A 17,690-nucleotide genomic window follows, 5' to 3' on the forward strand; every position below is an offset into this window, starting at 1 on the left:
GGTGAAAGGATATGCTCAGAAAGAAGGTATTGACTTCAACGAGATATTTTCTCCGGTGGTTCGACTCACAACAGTCAGAATAGTCTTGGCAATGTGTGCTACATTTGACCTACATCTAGAGCAGTTAGATGTTAAAACTGCATTTCTTCATGGAGAACTTGAAGAAGAAATTTATATGCTCCAACCAGAAGGTTTTGCAGAAAAAGGAAAGGAGAACTTGGTTTGCAGGTTGAACAAATCTCTATACGGTCTCAAACAGGCGCCGAGGTGTTGGTATAAGAGATTTGATTCCTTCATCATGAGCCTTGGATACAACAGACTCAGTTCAGATCATTGTACATATTACAAGAGGTTTGAAGATAATGATTTCATCATTTTACTGTTGTATGTGGATGACATGTTGGTAGCAGGTCCCAACAAAGATCGAATCCAAGAATTGAAGGCACAGTTGGCTAGGGAGTTTGAAATGAAGGACTTGGGACCAGCAAACAAGATTCTAGGGATGCAAATTCACCGAGACAGAAATAACAGGAAGATTTGGCTCTCACAGAAGAATTATTTGAAGAAAATCTTGCGGCGCTTCAACATGCAAGATTGTAAGTCAATTTCTACCCCACTTCCTGTTAATTTCAAATTATCCTCAAGTATGTGTCCTAGCAATGAAGCAGAGAGGAAGGAGATGTCTCGAGTACCGTATGCATCAGCAGTGGGAAGTTTAATGTTCGCTATGATATGTACAAGACCGGACATTGCACAAGCAGTAGGAGCAGTCAGTCGATACATGGCGAATCCTGGTGGAGAGCATTGGATAACTGTGAAGAGGATTCTGAGATACATCAGAGGAACCTCAGATGTTGCATTATGTTATGGAGGATCAGAGTTTACTGTCAGAGGTTATGTGGATTCAGATTTTGCAGGAGATCTTGATAAAAGGAAATCCACTACTGGTTATGTGTTTACACTTGCGAGAGCAGCTGTAAGCTGGGTTTCGAAACTGCAGACCGTTGTGGCTTTATCTACAACAGAAGCAGAGTACATGGCAGCTACACAAGCTTGCAAGGAAGCTATTTGGATACAAAGATTATTGGAGGAGCTCGGGCACAAACAACAGAAAATTCCTGTGTTTTGTGACAGTCAGAGTGCCTTGCACATTGCAAGGAATCCAGCTTTTCATTCCAGGACAAAGCACATAGGAGTTCAGTATCACTTCGTTCGAGAAGTAGTGGAAGATGGAAGTGTGGATTTACAGAAAATCCATACGAAGGAGAACCTAGCAGATGTTTTGACCAAGTCGATAAATACTGATAAGTTTGTCTGGAGTAGATCCTCCTGTGGCCTAGCAGCAACGTAGGCAACATGACTATGGCGAAGCAGAAAGGATGGTGTGGAGATTGATTAGTCCTCAATCAAATCTCCAAGTGGGAGAATGTTGAAAGTCATGGCTGGCGCCGGCCATCTAGATGGCCGGTGCCAACCATTCAACATTCAACACGGCCCGCCATTGTTGGTGGTGCCGTGTTGAATGACTCCAATAAAAAAAAAAAAAAAGAGCCAAAATTTTGGCTATATAAAGAGGGCTTCCCACCCTCATTTTTCATCCAATCTTGAGAGAACAATTTAGGGAGTTGAGAGAGAGTTTAAGAGCTTGCATTTATAAGCTCTTATTTTAGTGATTTGAGAGTTTGGGTGTATTAGGGTTTTGGGTAGAGAGCTAAAATACTACAATACTTGTAACTCCTTTTCACTAGTAAAATATTTCCTTCTGTCTTCGCCCGTGGATGTAGGCTAAAAGCCGAACCACGTAATTTCTGGTGTCCTCTATTGTGCTTGTTCTTTATTTTATTTCCAATTTCATTTTAGCTGCGGTCCTGCTTCACCCACCAATTTCCTAACAGTTGTTGTTATTTTATTTTATTTTTTTTGCTGCGTGTTGTGTGAAGTGGTGAAAAAACTGCTCAACCTAACCTTTCAACGAACACTCCCCAAGATCCTCGATTAGAATCAACAAGATGCTTAAGAGATTATCTGAATCACTAATAAAGAATCCATGTATGAACAAGATGATGACTGATTCAGAAATGATCAAAGAATTAATCAACAATTCAAAGAGTCACAGAAGAGAGCTATTAACGTGGCTCAGTCAATTTGCATTGACCTACATCCACGAGGGTATTGATTGATTCAAGCCACATTTACACAGAGTTTTACAGAGCATATCAAGGAACAAGAAAACCGCACACGCACCAGCTATCTCTCTCTCTCTCTCTCTCCCGAATGCTCTCGAATCCCCTGTTTTTCACACCAGATGCAGCTGTGTAGATAGCCGTTAACGAACCCAGAAAACTTTTCCAGGAGCGCACGTGTTTGTCATGTGAATTAACGGCCTCGTAACAGCTTTTCAAGTCACGTGCATTGCGTATGCTTTATTAATCTGAAAACGGCAAAGCTTCTGTTCGTTTAAGCTAGCAAATTAAATGTACATCAAAACACAGATCTTGCTTGTCGTTTTGCCTTAGTCATAGACATACCAAAACCCAAATCACCTCTGTCGTTTTGATCTCTTTGATTTGCTTCACTAGTTTACACAACATCGTGTGTCTTTTAGTATATCATGAAAATATTCTCACACGTTATAAAAAATGAATAAAAATGAAGCAATGCTTCTGACGCATATTGATTTTATGGTTGCTCTTAGGCACTTTGTAAAGATTTGCTTTGCTATTTTGTTACATAATGGAAATTTATCAACACTTTAATCTAATAACAGAGGTCCATATATATTAATGGTGCAGTCACCTCTGTATTTTCCTGTAGTAGCCCGTGTATTTGTGAACAATGTTTTTATTTTTATTTTTTTAATACGCCCTTGGCCACAAAATTAGGCACTAAACTTTTCGGTGACTTATAATACTTATCAAGAATTTGAATTAATTTAGGAGTGGTGATATTTGAACCCTTCAATTTCTCTATCCAATTCTCATTTTTCTTAATTAATGTCATTTATTTTTTGAATTACCCGTATTGAAAAATAAAAAATATAATTAAAACAAAAGCAAAAAAAGTGCTAACAAATTCCACAATAGCCACCGATCAAATTCCCCTTATTTATTTAGAATCAAATTCATCATGCTCTAATTTTCTAAATCTACATACACGAAAAGAAAAAAAATATATAAAGATGCAAATTAGTACTGAAATTTTAGAATATCAAAGTTCAATATACAAGATAATATGAATTTTTTTTTTTTTTTTGGGTACTACAATTAACTAATTAGTTAGTTAAGTAGATATCAATGTAGTTATCTTGGAAACAACATAGCTTTTGCTTACGGGATAGACAACAGCAAGCTTCAACGACTCTAAATCGTCATGCAAATCACAAGGTTTAAATTCTAGTCATATTCTTCTTGGCTTTACATTTACATGCAGTGATGAAATAATTAGGTTTTTTGGTCGGCAGTTGGGGAATTTGTTGATAATGTCAACTAGCAACGACGAGTTAGCAGTTTGGTGGCTTGAGATGGTGACAATAATAGTGGAAGGTGGCTAGAGTTTATGGAATTAGCTTTATAAAAGTAATTGATAATGAAAAATAAATAAATAAAGGTGAGGGGTGGTGAAAGAAAGTGAGGAGGTGAAATATCGCCAGTCATACTTTATAATAATATAGGGCTTTCAGTAACAATAAAGTTGGAATCGAAAGCCCACGCCCACACCCTAAATCAAACCCAGCGCCAATCACATCATTTGGGTTGGTTTTTGATGTTAGAAATCCAGCCCATTTTAATGGTAGGCTGGACTAAGTTGAATTTGACAAAAGCGGGGTTTTAACTCTCTCGCAAAACTCTTATGAAGCCTTCCCCTCGTACTTATATCTCTTTCTTTGATAAAAGTTATAAAAAAGGATCAATAAATTACAATAAATTTTGAATTAAATTTTACTATTTAAATTGTGAACATACTATTTCAAACTAAAATACTTATTATTAGATAATTTATTTCTTCATTGATTCAAAAGTATAATGATTTTTATATATTAAAGAAAAGTTATTTATATATATGTTAGGATTCAATCATTCAAAGAGAGTTAGATCCATTATTTGTCCTTCAATATAATAGAACTATGATTATAAAAATGGGTTTTCATAAGAATATTAAAAGGGTGTGAAAACTGAAAAGTATTACTCGCTCACAAACTCATACGACCCAAGCCCATGTATTTAAAATATATATATATATAATGATTTTATTGATAAATTAGCATGAAAGAAAAATAAATGCCAACTATTTATTTTGGTATAATTGGAAATTTGCATCTCTTGATTTATCATTGGCACTTAGGGTTGGGCATAGATTGGGTTTGTGAAAATCAACCCAATCTACTATTGAATAGATTGAGATAAATTCAACCTAACCTAATTAAATAAACAAAATCAATGGGTTGAGTAAGGTTGGATTGATCGGGTTGAAGATTAAATCAAAATTAAAAGTTTAATAAAGAAAAAAGATGTAAAACTTAAAATGAAACTTATTAAAATTAAATATAAATCTATTATAACATGAAATTCCATTCACCATTGAGTGTTCGATAAAGAAAGTTAAAAGATCAGCTATCTAAAAATTTCAACGATGAGCTCTTCGACTTTATTCCTGGTTCCTCGCATCTCTTTTTCAAACTCTAAGTTTAGACCTTTTAGATAATTAATTAGTATCATTTTCAATAACAAAATGAAAGTGGTATATAATAATATAAAATAAATATTTATTAAAAAATAAAGAGAAATTGAAATCAACTTACTTTCAAAATTATACTTAAAAGATAATAAATTTACTTATATGAGAGAGAGATTTTAGTTTTGGAATTAGACTCTAGAGCAACAAATACGAGAATGAAATAGTCTTTTCGATATAAAAATAAAAAGAGTTAAAAATTAGGTTAGTCGTTTAGGTTTTCAGGATTTTACAGTTGAGGATTAATATGTGTGTGTTTTTGCAAATGTTGAATTAGGTTAGGAAAATTCATTATAATTAACCCAACCCAACCCAATTATTAATTAAGTTCTGAAAATTGACCTAATTAACTTATAACAATCCGCTCAACTCATCAAACTTAAATTGGGTTGGATCAAGTCTATTGGGTTAGATTAGGTTTGCCCACCCCTAATGGCGCTACCACCATCAATGACTAAGTTTATGATAGTTCCTATAATGATATTTTTAAGTTTCAGCTGAATTGGATTACCACCATTGAATTTTTTAGTTATTTTTAAATTAATTTTTTTCCTAAGAGGAGAATACACTAAAAATTATTGAGTCTAAAAGAAAGAAAGTGAACTAACTTTATTTATTTCCTTTATCGTTTATTTATACATTTAAATCCAAGTGTTTTAAAAAATAGTTCAAACATTACTTTTCTTGAAATTTTGGTTCAATCACATGCCGTAAATTTCATTTTGTGAAGCCCAATGTTTATGGGAGATTTTTATCCCTCAAATGTCACACTTTTATATCTCTAACACATCCAATATATGAAAACAAAATTCATAAAAATGTACTTTTCCAAAACATATGTATTTAGATATCTATTATTGTCAATTTTTAATTATTTTTCCCATTTATTTATTTAATATTGTGTTTATGTTCGCTTAAATATTATAGGAGATATTAATATACACACAATAATATCAAATTGTTGGAGGAAATGAAATTTAAATTATTGGACAAGTGAGAGTAATTTTTTTATAATGGTATTTCTCTATTAGAATAAATAAAATTGTATTTCTCTATTAGAATAATAAACTGTTTTCGTCTATACATCAACCAAATTTGAGCTTACTACGATGCTATTGTCATATTTAAGTACATTATTTTTTGTCCGGAAGACTCTCCAAAACTAACATAGACTCAACAAATCTACATCATATATTCCCAAAAAGATTTGCAAAATTAGTGTTAAGAAGCTACGCAGCGTGAAGTGAACTTGAAGTTATGCATGCCTCCGCTGCGAAATCAGATATTAAAAATTCTTGTTGATTACATCGATCTTGAATTCGAAGTTCAAATTGCCAACTAGTTATGAGTTGGGTCACGAACTTCATGGAGTTTGGGTTTGGGCCAAAAACCCGTCTGGCAGCCCAAATGAAATCAACATTTACATTTTTCTTTTTCAATTCCTAAATTGTGGATAGACCTATCGCCTATAGTCAATATGCGACGGCTACTAAATTAAGGCGAGGAAGGAGAATTATTTTCTTTGTTATTCTCGATTAGGTGGGTTAGCTCACATCAAAATCAATTCATTGCTTCACAATTTTATGACGTTAGAAATTTCTATTAGAAATTGTATACTTCAATCATTTAAAAAAAGAAAAATCCTATATAGGATTCCAATTCTATCACTTCAAAATTCCACCTAATCCCCTAACAACTACAAGTCAATTTATGCTAGCAATAGAAAAAAAATAAAAAAATAAAACCCATCTGACAATTTATTCAAACATCAATTTCACATATAGTTACAAACTTTCTTGGCTCTTCATTTAGGCTGCTGATTTATACCTGCAAAGAACCTTACATCTCAGAACCTTATCTTGAACATAAAACCCAGGCATCACCATGATTTTAACTCGGCTCGAACCGTGTGACTTTTGCCTATCCATCAACATATCTTCCATGTAATGTGCATCAAAGCTTCTATTCTCTTCGACCCTCAAGATTCCCAATGGTGGATTGAATGAAAATGCAAGCAAATGAAGTAACCAAATGCATTTAGCTGCAACAAAGAAAGCCTGCAGCAATTGCTCAGGCCATGGCCTAGTCCAATTCAGTGTCGTGATAATGCAACTCATTTTTTGGTCACAGAACTTGCTAAATTCTTCACTATAGAATTTAGTCCCCTTCCTCAACACTTCATTCCAGCTTAGATTTCTTAGTGAAACAAACGACGCAAACTGTGCTTGGCGATCTTGCTGTGGATCTAAAATCTTCGGTGAGCCATTTTTCTGAAACACACAATTCTCAAAGTCCTGGTAGAGTGATTGGTTTATCATGGCTTCCAAGTGGTACAAAACAGCCTTGGAGTATTTTGAACTTAGTGACAATTTATACGGTTGAAGCAGCACATTCAAATTATCCATTAGAGTGTGGTCCGTCTCTTCAATCTGTGCAACAAGTGTCTTGCAAAATTGCTTCACCGACAATCTTGCTTCTGAAACAATCTGCAAGAAACCTTCCACCATTGCTTCTTCACTAACCGGCATCAAACTCTCTCCATTTCCATCAATAGACTTCCCTCTTCGGGGAAAATTCCCAAGCTTTTCATTAACTTGATGAGAGTCCTTTGCATGTGTTGCTGCTTGTCTCAAGGCTTTCTTCAGCTCTTCACAATAAGCCTCCAAGTACTCCAGCTTTTGCCTTAGCTCCCCAAATGAAGATATCATCTCTGAAACTTCCATTAATGCTGCGTCTCTACTCTCATTTGCTTCCATAAGTTCCCTCTTCAATGTCTCTATTGACAATATCCCCAAGTCCTTAAAAACCTGTGAAACTTCCTCGGATTCTGTCTGGTTCGGGGAGTTTTCACTCTTGTGCTTCTTCTTTAACCGCGGAAACAACCATGACAGCACTCCCCCACGACTCTTAGGCTGCGAGTGAACCATTGAATGAGAGTCTGTCAAGGGCACAACAATGTTAGAACTCCTGATGCTTCTAACGACATTTTCGGATTCACTTGTTATAACTGCCGGCTTGCATCTATTGCAAGAGGATACTGATTTGAAGTCCCCCAAGCTGTTTCTTCTGCTTGACTTGTAAACTTCAGTTCCTGGTGATGTTTGTAGCACAGTGATGTGGTTTGTGCAGGAACCAGTAACTGATTTTTGGTCATCAGCTGGGCAGAAATGGGACTCGAAACTGGCCAAACCAGAAGGCAATCCTTTCTTTGAAGATAAAATTTCTTTCTTATAATCAGATAAAGTTGATTCATTGCCATTGCCTCCATCCAATGCATACTCATCCCAGGTTCCCGATGGATTCTTTGAGTGAATCTGATGATACCCGGTTACTGGTTCATCTTCATAACTCTGTCAAAAATTCCCCAAAATCTCAATATAAAATCCAACTACATGAGAAAGCTAGAACAAAATTGAAAGCATAGCATGTTAAAAAATGGCCTATATTATCCCATCACGGTAAAAAATCAAGAAAATGCACATGAGATTAAAATTAAAATAAGTAGAAATTTAAAAGAATGAGCATGTTAGTTTATACAGAATACAATATACATTGACAAAACGAAAGGGCATATTAATATCACAACAAAACAAATTTCTGGTTTTTATTTATTCAATCGCTGCCAACTACTAAAGTACCTAAAAAATTCCTTTTGTTACAGAATCTTTTCAAAATATTAGACCACAAATGGAGTAGCAACAACAGAAAAAACATTCCGTTTCAATAAATAACATAAAGGTAATTAAAAAAGATTACAACTTGTTTTAAAAAAATAAGAAAATAAACAAAACTTACAGGAGTGAAAACAGGGTAATCATGAGCAGAGAACTGAGAAACAGGGCGAGAAACCGGGGAAGTAGAAGAAGAATTGAATCTGTTATTAGCAGCAGGGCTATTTCCTTGCATCAGAGCTGAATGAAGGGCTCTGAGCTCCACTGCTTTAGCAATGGCAGCTTGTATTTCTTGTCTGCTAACTTCATTATTATTGTTGTTTTCGTTGCCACTGTCGTGATTTTGAAAGATTTGTGTAGCAGTAGTTGCCGCAGCCATGAACAGAGCATAAAACAGAGTTGCACATAAACAAAATAATACACAACAGAGAATAGAACAAAGTATGCGACTAGATATTGTTGTAAAATTTGGGTATCCAACGGTTGGGTGTGATTCGCAGAGATTAAGATGATATCCACTGTTAGAATCTTGGAGAGCCAGAAAATTGTGAGAGATGGGGAAATGAATAAGAAAATGGAAATGAAAATGAATGTGAGGTATATATGTAAACTCCAATGAACTTTTCTTTTGTCTTTGTCTTCAAGGAATTAATAGAATGAGAGCATGTGAGTAAGAAAGAGAGAGAAGTTTCAAAATGGATTAATAGAATGACAGCATGTGAAGGAAAAGAGAGAGGGAACAATTCATGGCTTTGCCAGTTTCCTAAAATGCCCATGAATTTTTCTAAAACTAAATTTCTTGGACCACCCTAGCCTTTTAAGAAATATCGAGAGGTTTCAAAACTTTTTGATTATAAGTTGTGATATGACCGTGAATTGAATCCCAGACTTTTTGTAGTACCTAAAAAGGAAAAAGTTCTTGTAGATTGAGAGTAATGTGCATTCGGGGTTTCGAAGACTCACAAAATCTTATTAGTAAAACAAATCTTTTTACACTCACCATTAATAATAATAGAAAATGATCATTTTCAAATAGCAACAAGAAGTGATGGCGGTACCACTTAGAAACATGATTGCTCAAGTATTATAACAAGATGGTTCCACTATAAAATCATTATTTATACCAACAGTTTTTGTTGGTGGTGTTGTTCTCATTATTGCATTGATTTGAAGTTGTTATCATACATGTGTAATCATCATAATTGATCATATAAGTATGCTGCCATCTGAGGGCACGCTCTAGCCCCACATTGATTAGACTATTTGTTTAGAAATAGTAAATAAACATGATATTATTTCTATTGTAAAAAGTTGTGTTCACAATCATAGTCTTCACTTGAATTTTCTTTCCTTCCTCTGCATTTTCAATGGAGTCTAAGCTGTAAATCCATATGAAGAATAGACAAAATGCGGATCACAAGTAAAAAAAAGAAAACATTTGACTGGTGTGGTGTTAAGCTTGACTTTAGTTTTTAACGTTGAATAACATTGTATTAGAGTTATAATTCTATGCTATAAATTCCTTCAACTCATTCAATTTATTGACGACTTCATCTCGGTTTCAATTTCATCAAAGACATGTATTTTGATTTAAGTCAGATTTCATTGAATTCTCATTCGACATTAGAGACCTATTAGACCTAACTAAAACGCAACATTTTTCTCGAATTCTACCTAAGGTTTTGATAGCGGCTGCTTCTCCATTGCAATTTCAAAACCAAACTTTGAATTAACACTAACATAGTGCATGCTCCTGTGGAAAATTCACGCAGTTGATTTCAAAGTGGTTAAAAGCCATGCAATTGATGTTCACTGTGAAAGTTGAGCTAATTTATTGTTTAAAAATTTTCAAAATCTAATAAATAAATGGTTCACTTTTTAGTAAGCAAAGAAGAAAAGAAAAGAAAAGAAAAAGTTGCTATAATTACTCCATTACATTGGACCTTTGAAGGTAGAATTTAGAGGTTTTTAGGGTAGTTTTGTCCAAAGAGAGTTGCCCCAAGGTTGCGGGCTTGCGGATTCTGCCGAAAGGAAATCAGGTGGGGGACAGACATGTCCGATAGCTTCCACATACTCACTGTCTTTCCCTTTTCTCTGAGTTGTGAATCTAGTGAGAAATAATGCCATTGTGGGGACCATAAAAATTAATCTTAGTACAATTTTTTCTTTTTTGTTTTAATTTAGCTTAACGGTTGTAACTAACATAAACTTTGACCACTTATACTGCGCTTAGTGTCAGTAACAACGCTACAGAGTTATAGACTCCGGATATGCAGAGTAAATATAAATATAGACATCCCTAAAAGCAAAAGTATGTGAGTCACGAGACAGATGAATAAATAAAAATACTAGATTAAATAAAAAGAGCAAAAGAATAGCTAATTAAGATGAGATTTAATCGGTCACAGCTGAAAGTTTTTATAAATAGAAATTTTGAATAATTTGAAAGAGATTTGAACTTAAATTCTCAGGGGAGAATATGTCCATTCTCCCCTAATTAAGATTACTTTTTTTTTTTTTAGTATTTTCCAAGGAACCATATGCTAATTTGAGCGATGAAATTCTTTTTATAGGTACCAAATTGACACTAGAAGTTGTGGGAGCTTGAAGATAAGGACAAATTTGTCATTTTTTGATATCGAAGGAATTTTGCTTCTTCAACAATAATCTAATCCCCTTCCATCTATACGAGCATAGTTGAAATATCATACTTCTTATTTTCAACACAAGCTTCAACATTAATCTAATCCCCTTCCATCTATAGAAGCATAGTTGAAATATCATATTTCCTATTAGTAATTCTAAAAAAAAAAAATTCACGTAGTTAGCTACTTCCAGTGACGTTAAAACTTAGATGAGAATTTCAATCCAAGCGACATTGGGGGTTAAATGGAGATTATTGAAAGAAGTAGGGCTTTTTTGAAGTAACCAATTATGTATTAAATATTTCAACTATGTAATAGTTTTGTTGTTTGTTTATTTCAGATGGAATTCCAGGTAGGATTTGTTGAAATGTTAATTTAGTATACGAAGTTTGCTTTTCCCCATCATCGCTTTTGTTTTTGTAAAAAAAAATATTAATAATAAAAACCATTATAATATAGAGATTAATTTTCTGATCCAACCACCCCATCAAAAAGCTTACCAAGGTTTTGTCAACCTCCACATGCAAAAAGTGCTGTTAATTTCTTGTTTAATCGATAAGATAATGACTATAATAAGTTTAAATTAAGCATAGTGATCATAGCAGGTTTGATGTTGCGCAAAGTTTAGAATCTAAGCAGCTATAAGCTGCCTAGTAATTAGCCATGACTCGTGCAAAGATAAGGCTTGGAACCCAACAAAAGAATTAGGTTCCATTCTTTTGACGATTTATGAAAAAAAGTCAAGAAATAAAATTTCCAGTATTCATGTTGTTCGGTGAAAATTTTGTTCATACTAAATTTTATTTTATTATGATCAGATCAAAGAAATGAATCAAAATTATTATTGAGCACTAAATGAATAGTTTTTATTTTTTGAATTTTTTTTATTCTCTCACCTAACAACTATTTATTCAGAGCTCAACAAAAAAATTAGCTCAATAATAAATCTTTATTCTTGAAATATTTGTAATGTTAACAATGAAATGCAAATGATTTTCAATAAAATGCAATACTATGCTTATGATATCTGATGTTTTACTAATCAAATTAAGACCGAACTTAATGCCGTGACTCTATCATGTTGAATCTAAAACCTAGAAAGAAGAATAATTTATTTCATATTTTACTTTAACAATTTAATACAGACCGTATTAATGGTTTAGGATAGGGCCTCACAATCATTTGTCCATTTCATTTCTTAGAATCAAAGGCTTCTTAGAGGACAGGCTTGACTCTTCATACTGCAAAAGTGATTGAGGGTGGAGCTTACACAGTATATCACATCTTGATCCTTGAGAATTTAGAACATGAAAATAAAGTATATATCTTTTCTTGTGATTGGTTACTAATAAAAATTTTAAAACAATTAATATTTGACAAGGCGGAAACATTGAAAGTAGATTAATATAAGAAATAAAGGTTTGTGAATAATGATAAGTTTTATTGAAAAATCTAAATGAGTAAAACTATGGTTTTGAGCTCCTTTTATAATAAGTTTAGATATCCTGAATTTACTAAAATAGTTAAATTCAAAATATAATATGATAATTAAATTCTCCTAATTAAAATAATAAAATAAAAATAAACAGCACTCAAACTTGAATTCCAAAAAAAAGATAAAAATCTTTAAAAAAAACAAGGAAAAATAGGAAAAAAAATCCTAAAACTAGGAAATGATCAGGGAAAAAGTAGAATTTCTAGCTTGATCCTGGGGCAGAACAACACAAGTAGTTCTGAGTTAGATTTGTCTTGTCGCAAGCTTTAAAACAACATATTATACTTAAAAAGGGGATGCCTGAGGCCTGTGGCTCAAGTTATGGCCTTCAGAAGATACCCTACTTGTAATACACAATTACCATACATCAATATCAATCATAATGTAATAATGATAATTATGAGAAAATCGAGATCTCCATGATAACAAGCTTGTTACCTCAATATTACAGCAAAAATGCAAAACCCAGTAATCATGCAATCCTTAGATGGATATTTCTCATCCTTTATGAGAAAATGATTAATTTAGATTCAGACTTGAGATTTTTATACTATTGTAACTATCATTGATTAGATAAAAAATAATATTTAATTAAATCTTAACTATAAACCACTATAAATTTTTGCGTGATAGAAAATAATAATAAAAAAACTCAGCTCATATCTTTAATACTTTTAGAAGAATATCATCGGGTAAAAGCCTATTTAGTCTCTGTATTTTAAGATTAGTGTCCATTTAGTCCCCGCATTTTTAAAAATATCTCGAAACATTCATATTGTTCAAGTATTGATGCCCCTACCCTTACTTTTTATTTCTTTTGGCTTACTTTTACAATATTACCCTTTTATAATATTTTTTGTTTGGACATTAATAAAAATAAAATAATTAAATTACCAATTTAACCCTAAAAAATAAAAAATTTATATTAATTTTTTTGCAAGCACCATTTGCACACTTGATAGTTTGCATACAATTTTTGACAATTAAAAATTAATATAATTTTATATTTTTTATTTTTAGGGTTAAATTGGTAATTTAATTATTTTCTTTTTATTAATGTCCAAACAAAAAAAATATTATAAAAGGGTAATATTGTAAAAATAAGCCAAAAAAAATAAAAAGTAACGGTAGGGGTATCAATGCTTTAACGTCAATGATATTTCGAGGTATTTTTAAAAATACGAAAACTATATAGACATTAATATTAAAATATAGGGACTAAATGAACTTTTACCCGAATATCACCTATCCCTTGAAAAAGGCAAATGAAGTAGACATGATAAGAAAAATAGGTTTAGACCTCTGAGTTGTGTTATAATAGAATAGAATTAATTCTGGTCAGGTTTGCTAAATATCAACATATTAACGTTATTATTTTATTGAAAAAACACAATATTTTCTTCGAAATTGGGTCCCTTAGAAGCAAATGAACATTGCCACCATCGTTTGTATTTTTGCCTCGTGTCTTCCAATTGATACTGATCATATATTATTTTAGGAGAAACCTGCGGTGCAACTGTGGTACCGTGCCACAGTTGCATCCAACCGTTAGATGCTAATGGATTCCATCAATTCAAGTACATCCAATAATTAGATGTAATTGTGGTACGGTACCACAGTTACACCGTAGCCTGATCCATTATTGTAATACAAAAATCCTACAAAAGTTAAGAACAATCTCCAGTCTTTGGTTAATATTTTGTTCAATCCTTTTTTTTTAGTTTCCCCAGACAGGTGTTCCAAAAAAAAAAAATAATAATTCTCCAAAGAGAATATTTATATTTTCATGATTGTAGCTTTATGTTTGTATACACATAAGTAGTGAATGCTCATCATTTTCATTTTACAGCTTTATGTTCTTGGACAGAGATTGATTGTCTGTCCCTTTCTTTCGTACCGAAGAGAATAAAGCAGCGAAAATACTGCAACAAAATCCAAGCAAAAATACTGCAAAGCATTAAGCGTGCGTGTTTTATTTCTTTTTATTTTCTTGTATTATTATTTATCTCAAAAAATAAATTATTTTTAAATTGAAAAAAAAGAAAGCAAGAATAAAGTGTTTCTGTTTGCCAAGTTAGGAGTATTTTTTAAAGTGAAAGTAGAAAGAATGAATACTCATGCATGCTTGGCTTACTCCTCGTATAACGTTTGGATTTTGGCTTGGCTTGGTTGTTTGCTCGTGCTAAAAGATTATTCCTTTTGTTAAATGTATGTGTATGCTATTGCGTATAAAGAGTCAGATTCAATACCCACGAAAGTAACGAAAGAGGAATTTTCAATAAATACAACGACTAAATAGATCATTGTCTTAGCCATAATTGTGAGGAAAGTGGTTCGCGCCCCCGTAGACGCATTGCATGGGTTTAATTTAAATATCCTTATTTGAGGCCTTAGAGCTTGAGTGAAGACAATCTTTCTCATAAAATGAGAGTTGGGCATTCCTCGAATATTTGAGAGGGTTAAAAATTTGAGCGGTGTCATATCAGAATTGATGTAAACGGGTCTTAGTAATTTGTATGGTGTAAATATCATGAACAATAATTCTTTAAAAAAAAAAGATCACTGTCTTAAATTTTCGGGACTAAAGAATATTTACTTAATATTTGTGACAACATACCATTTTTTTTTCTTATACCCCCATTGTCGTTTCATATTAGTTGAAATAGACTTCGTTCTCAAGTTGAGACAAATGAGAGCCCACTGTCGTTGTAACATTCACGTTCTTTTGAGTTCATTTTGTAAGATATATTAATTGTTTTTGTGACGAACGTCGTTGGAGTTTGCTCTTCAATTCATAGTGCGCTATAGTATTCGAGTTAACTAATACAATCGAACTAATATAAATAGAAACTCTAGAGCAAGACTAATTAAATTCAATATAGTACTCTAGAAACAAAACCCAATAATTGTCAGAGGAATCTATGCCCCAAAAAACAGCAGCACAGATAATTAGTAATACGATGTTCAAGAACGATATTTTCTTTTGAAATATAAAAGCTCTTAAACCAATCAGTGCATGATAAAATTGACATCCATGTTTTAGCCCATCGACTAATTTAAGTCGATAAATCATCTCACAATTAGAGGCCTTCTCCTTCCCCACTTTTCGACAACAATATTTTTCGCGTTGCTTCAAGAAGTATAGGGAGTTGTTTCTTCGATTGTTGAACCCAAGAAGAATGTCGAATTGTATCTCTTCAATATCAACTTATCGAATTGCAAAAACATGCACGCTCACAGTTTGTCATGCTTAATTTTCCGAAAGAATATCATTTCCAACATCCTTGAGGGTGATTAATTACTAAGTATTGGATATGATTGACGATGTTAAGATTTATTTTCAATACCGCTGTCGGACTCTACAACAACTCCTTAGTTTATACTTATTCTCACCTCTTCGTCTCATCGCTACGGACTACGGCTGAGGGTTTGAATTAGTTTACATCGAGGCAGTTCACAACAAACTTTATGCTCAGGCTTCAAAGTGAATTATATTAAGACACGACTCTCCTTAATATGAAAATAGATTTACGAGTTGATTTACTTACTCTTGATTTGAACTTCAACTGAACTACATCAAGGCAGGGGGCTAGAGTCTCCTTTATTAAGCATACTTCCCAATAAAATTTCAATTGCGCTACATCATTAGAATCCCAACGTATTTAATACAACCATTAGTATACTTGTAATATACTTGGAAACGGAGAAACTATACATATGAAAACTATCACATCAAGCTTTTAGATCCAGCACTTTCTTTAGCGCATAGACCATTTATATTTATTTAGAAGGCTAATGCATGGTCTATTTGGTTATTGTGATTAGACGCTCGAGGTTGATTAGTTGTTGCTTGATACAAATTAATTATTTCATTGTCGTTTTGGAGCCACTTGTGTGTGTTAGGACATTCGAATAGGACAAATAAATCATATTCAATGAACCCCAAGGAAGCAGCCAGTGCCCAGTGATACAAAAACCAAATATGAATATTACACATTTTTTAAAGTAGAGATTATCCTCCGACCACTTACAACAATATAGAAATTGTAAATAGTAATTATAAATTTTTTACGATATCTTAAAACTACCTTAAATTTTAATTTTAATTTAATTAATTATTTTCTATTAATTACATTAGTCACTATTAAAGAATCTAAGATAAATAAATAATTTTAAATCACCACCTAAAATATAGTTTTATCTTCTTAAATAAATGTAGGGACAGAACAAATCCGACGTTCTCCAGCATTTGAAGATAAGAACACCTTCATTATGTAATAAAACTACTTAAAATTTTTTTGTAATAATTTCAATCTATCATTAAAATAATATTTTTTTCCCTTCTGATTCAGTTATAAACTAATTATCGATTGTTTATTGAGTTTTCGTTCAAGGGTAGGAACTAGGAATCTAAATGATAATTTTTTTTTTTTTTAATTTTTTTGTCTGACATGGATGAGAAAATGACAAATTAATTGAGTCCATGACGATAAGAGATTAACTCACGAGTGTTGCAAAACAGCAACCTCCCTAAAATTTTGACTTTTGTCAAAAATTGAGTACCGCGTGGGACCTTGGGGTGATAATGCTCTGGTTGCAACTAATCTGCAAATTACTAAATTACTAAATTACCCGAATATTTCAACTAATTTGCAAGTTTGCCAATCCAAATATGCAATGCAGTGCGCAGTAGAGACAAAAGAATCATAAAATTGAATTTAATAATTCCAAAAATTGTTCACTAATTAATTTACACAGAAAATTCAATAAGGAACAATGGTCTCGAAACAGTTGACCCCATCGAGCTCCAGCGCAAACCTCGGCAGCTTCGTCTTGGTTTGTTTCTGCTGCGTCATCATGTTAGCGTCATTCGCCGTCGGTGGCCGTGGCGTTGACGTTGACCTGCCACTGTCTTCGTTTTTCTTCATAATACGATCATTAACAACGTTGTTGTTGTTCTTGCCGTTGTCTTTTGACTTCGAGAACTTGAGTTTCTGCCCGTACGATTCGGCGAAGAAGGCATCGAACGAGCTGAAAACCGACATCATCGTCGTTTAATTAACTTTGATGAGAGAAACTACTGAATGATTTGCCTTGGATTTGTATTTTTATAGCTTTTGAGAACTCCGAATCCGATGATGAAAAGAT

General features: G+C 33.0%; 1 protein-coding gene across 1 annotated transcript; it reads right to left on the bottom strand.

Moving 5' to 3' along the window:
* Positions 1–6,468: 6,468 nt before the first annotated feature.
* LOC18053363 (IRK-interacting protein) lies at positions 6,469–9,093 on the bottom strand. The gene is made up of 2 exons (XM_006445942.2): positions 8,527–9,093; positions 6,469–8,081 (listed from the first exon to the last, which is right to left on the bottom strand). The coding sequence occupies exons 1-2, from the start codon at positions 8,779–8,781 to the stop codon at positions 6,540–6,542; spliced, it is 1,797 nt and encodes a 598-aa protein (XP_006446005.1). The 5' UTR covers positions 8,782–9,093; the 3' UTR covers positions 6,469–6,539.
* Positions 9,094–17,690: the final 8,597 nt, after the last annotated feature.

Source organism: Citrus clementina, unplaced genomic scaffold (assembly GCF_000493195.1).
Source record: "Citrus clementina cultivar Clemenules unplaced genomic scaffold, Citrus_clementina_v1.0 scaffold_2, whole genome shotgun sequence".
In the NCBI taxonomy this organism is placed as follows: Eukaryota; Viridiplantae; Streptophyta; class Magnoliopsida; order Sapindales; family Rutaceae; genus Citrus; species Citrus x clementina.

What these genes read in the sequence shown, in the direction of transcription:
- LOC18053363 (XM_006445942.2), bottom strand. Translation starts at nt 8,781, where the DNA reads ATGGCTGCGGCAACTACTGCTACACAAATCTTTCAAAATCACGACAGT. An exon ending in ATTACCCTGTTTTCACTCCT is followed by an intron (nt 8,082 to 8,526) that starts GTAAGTTTTGTT and finishes AATTTTTGACAG; the next exon opens with AGTTATGAAGATGAACCAGT.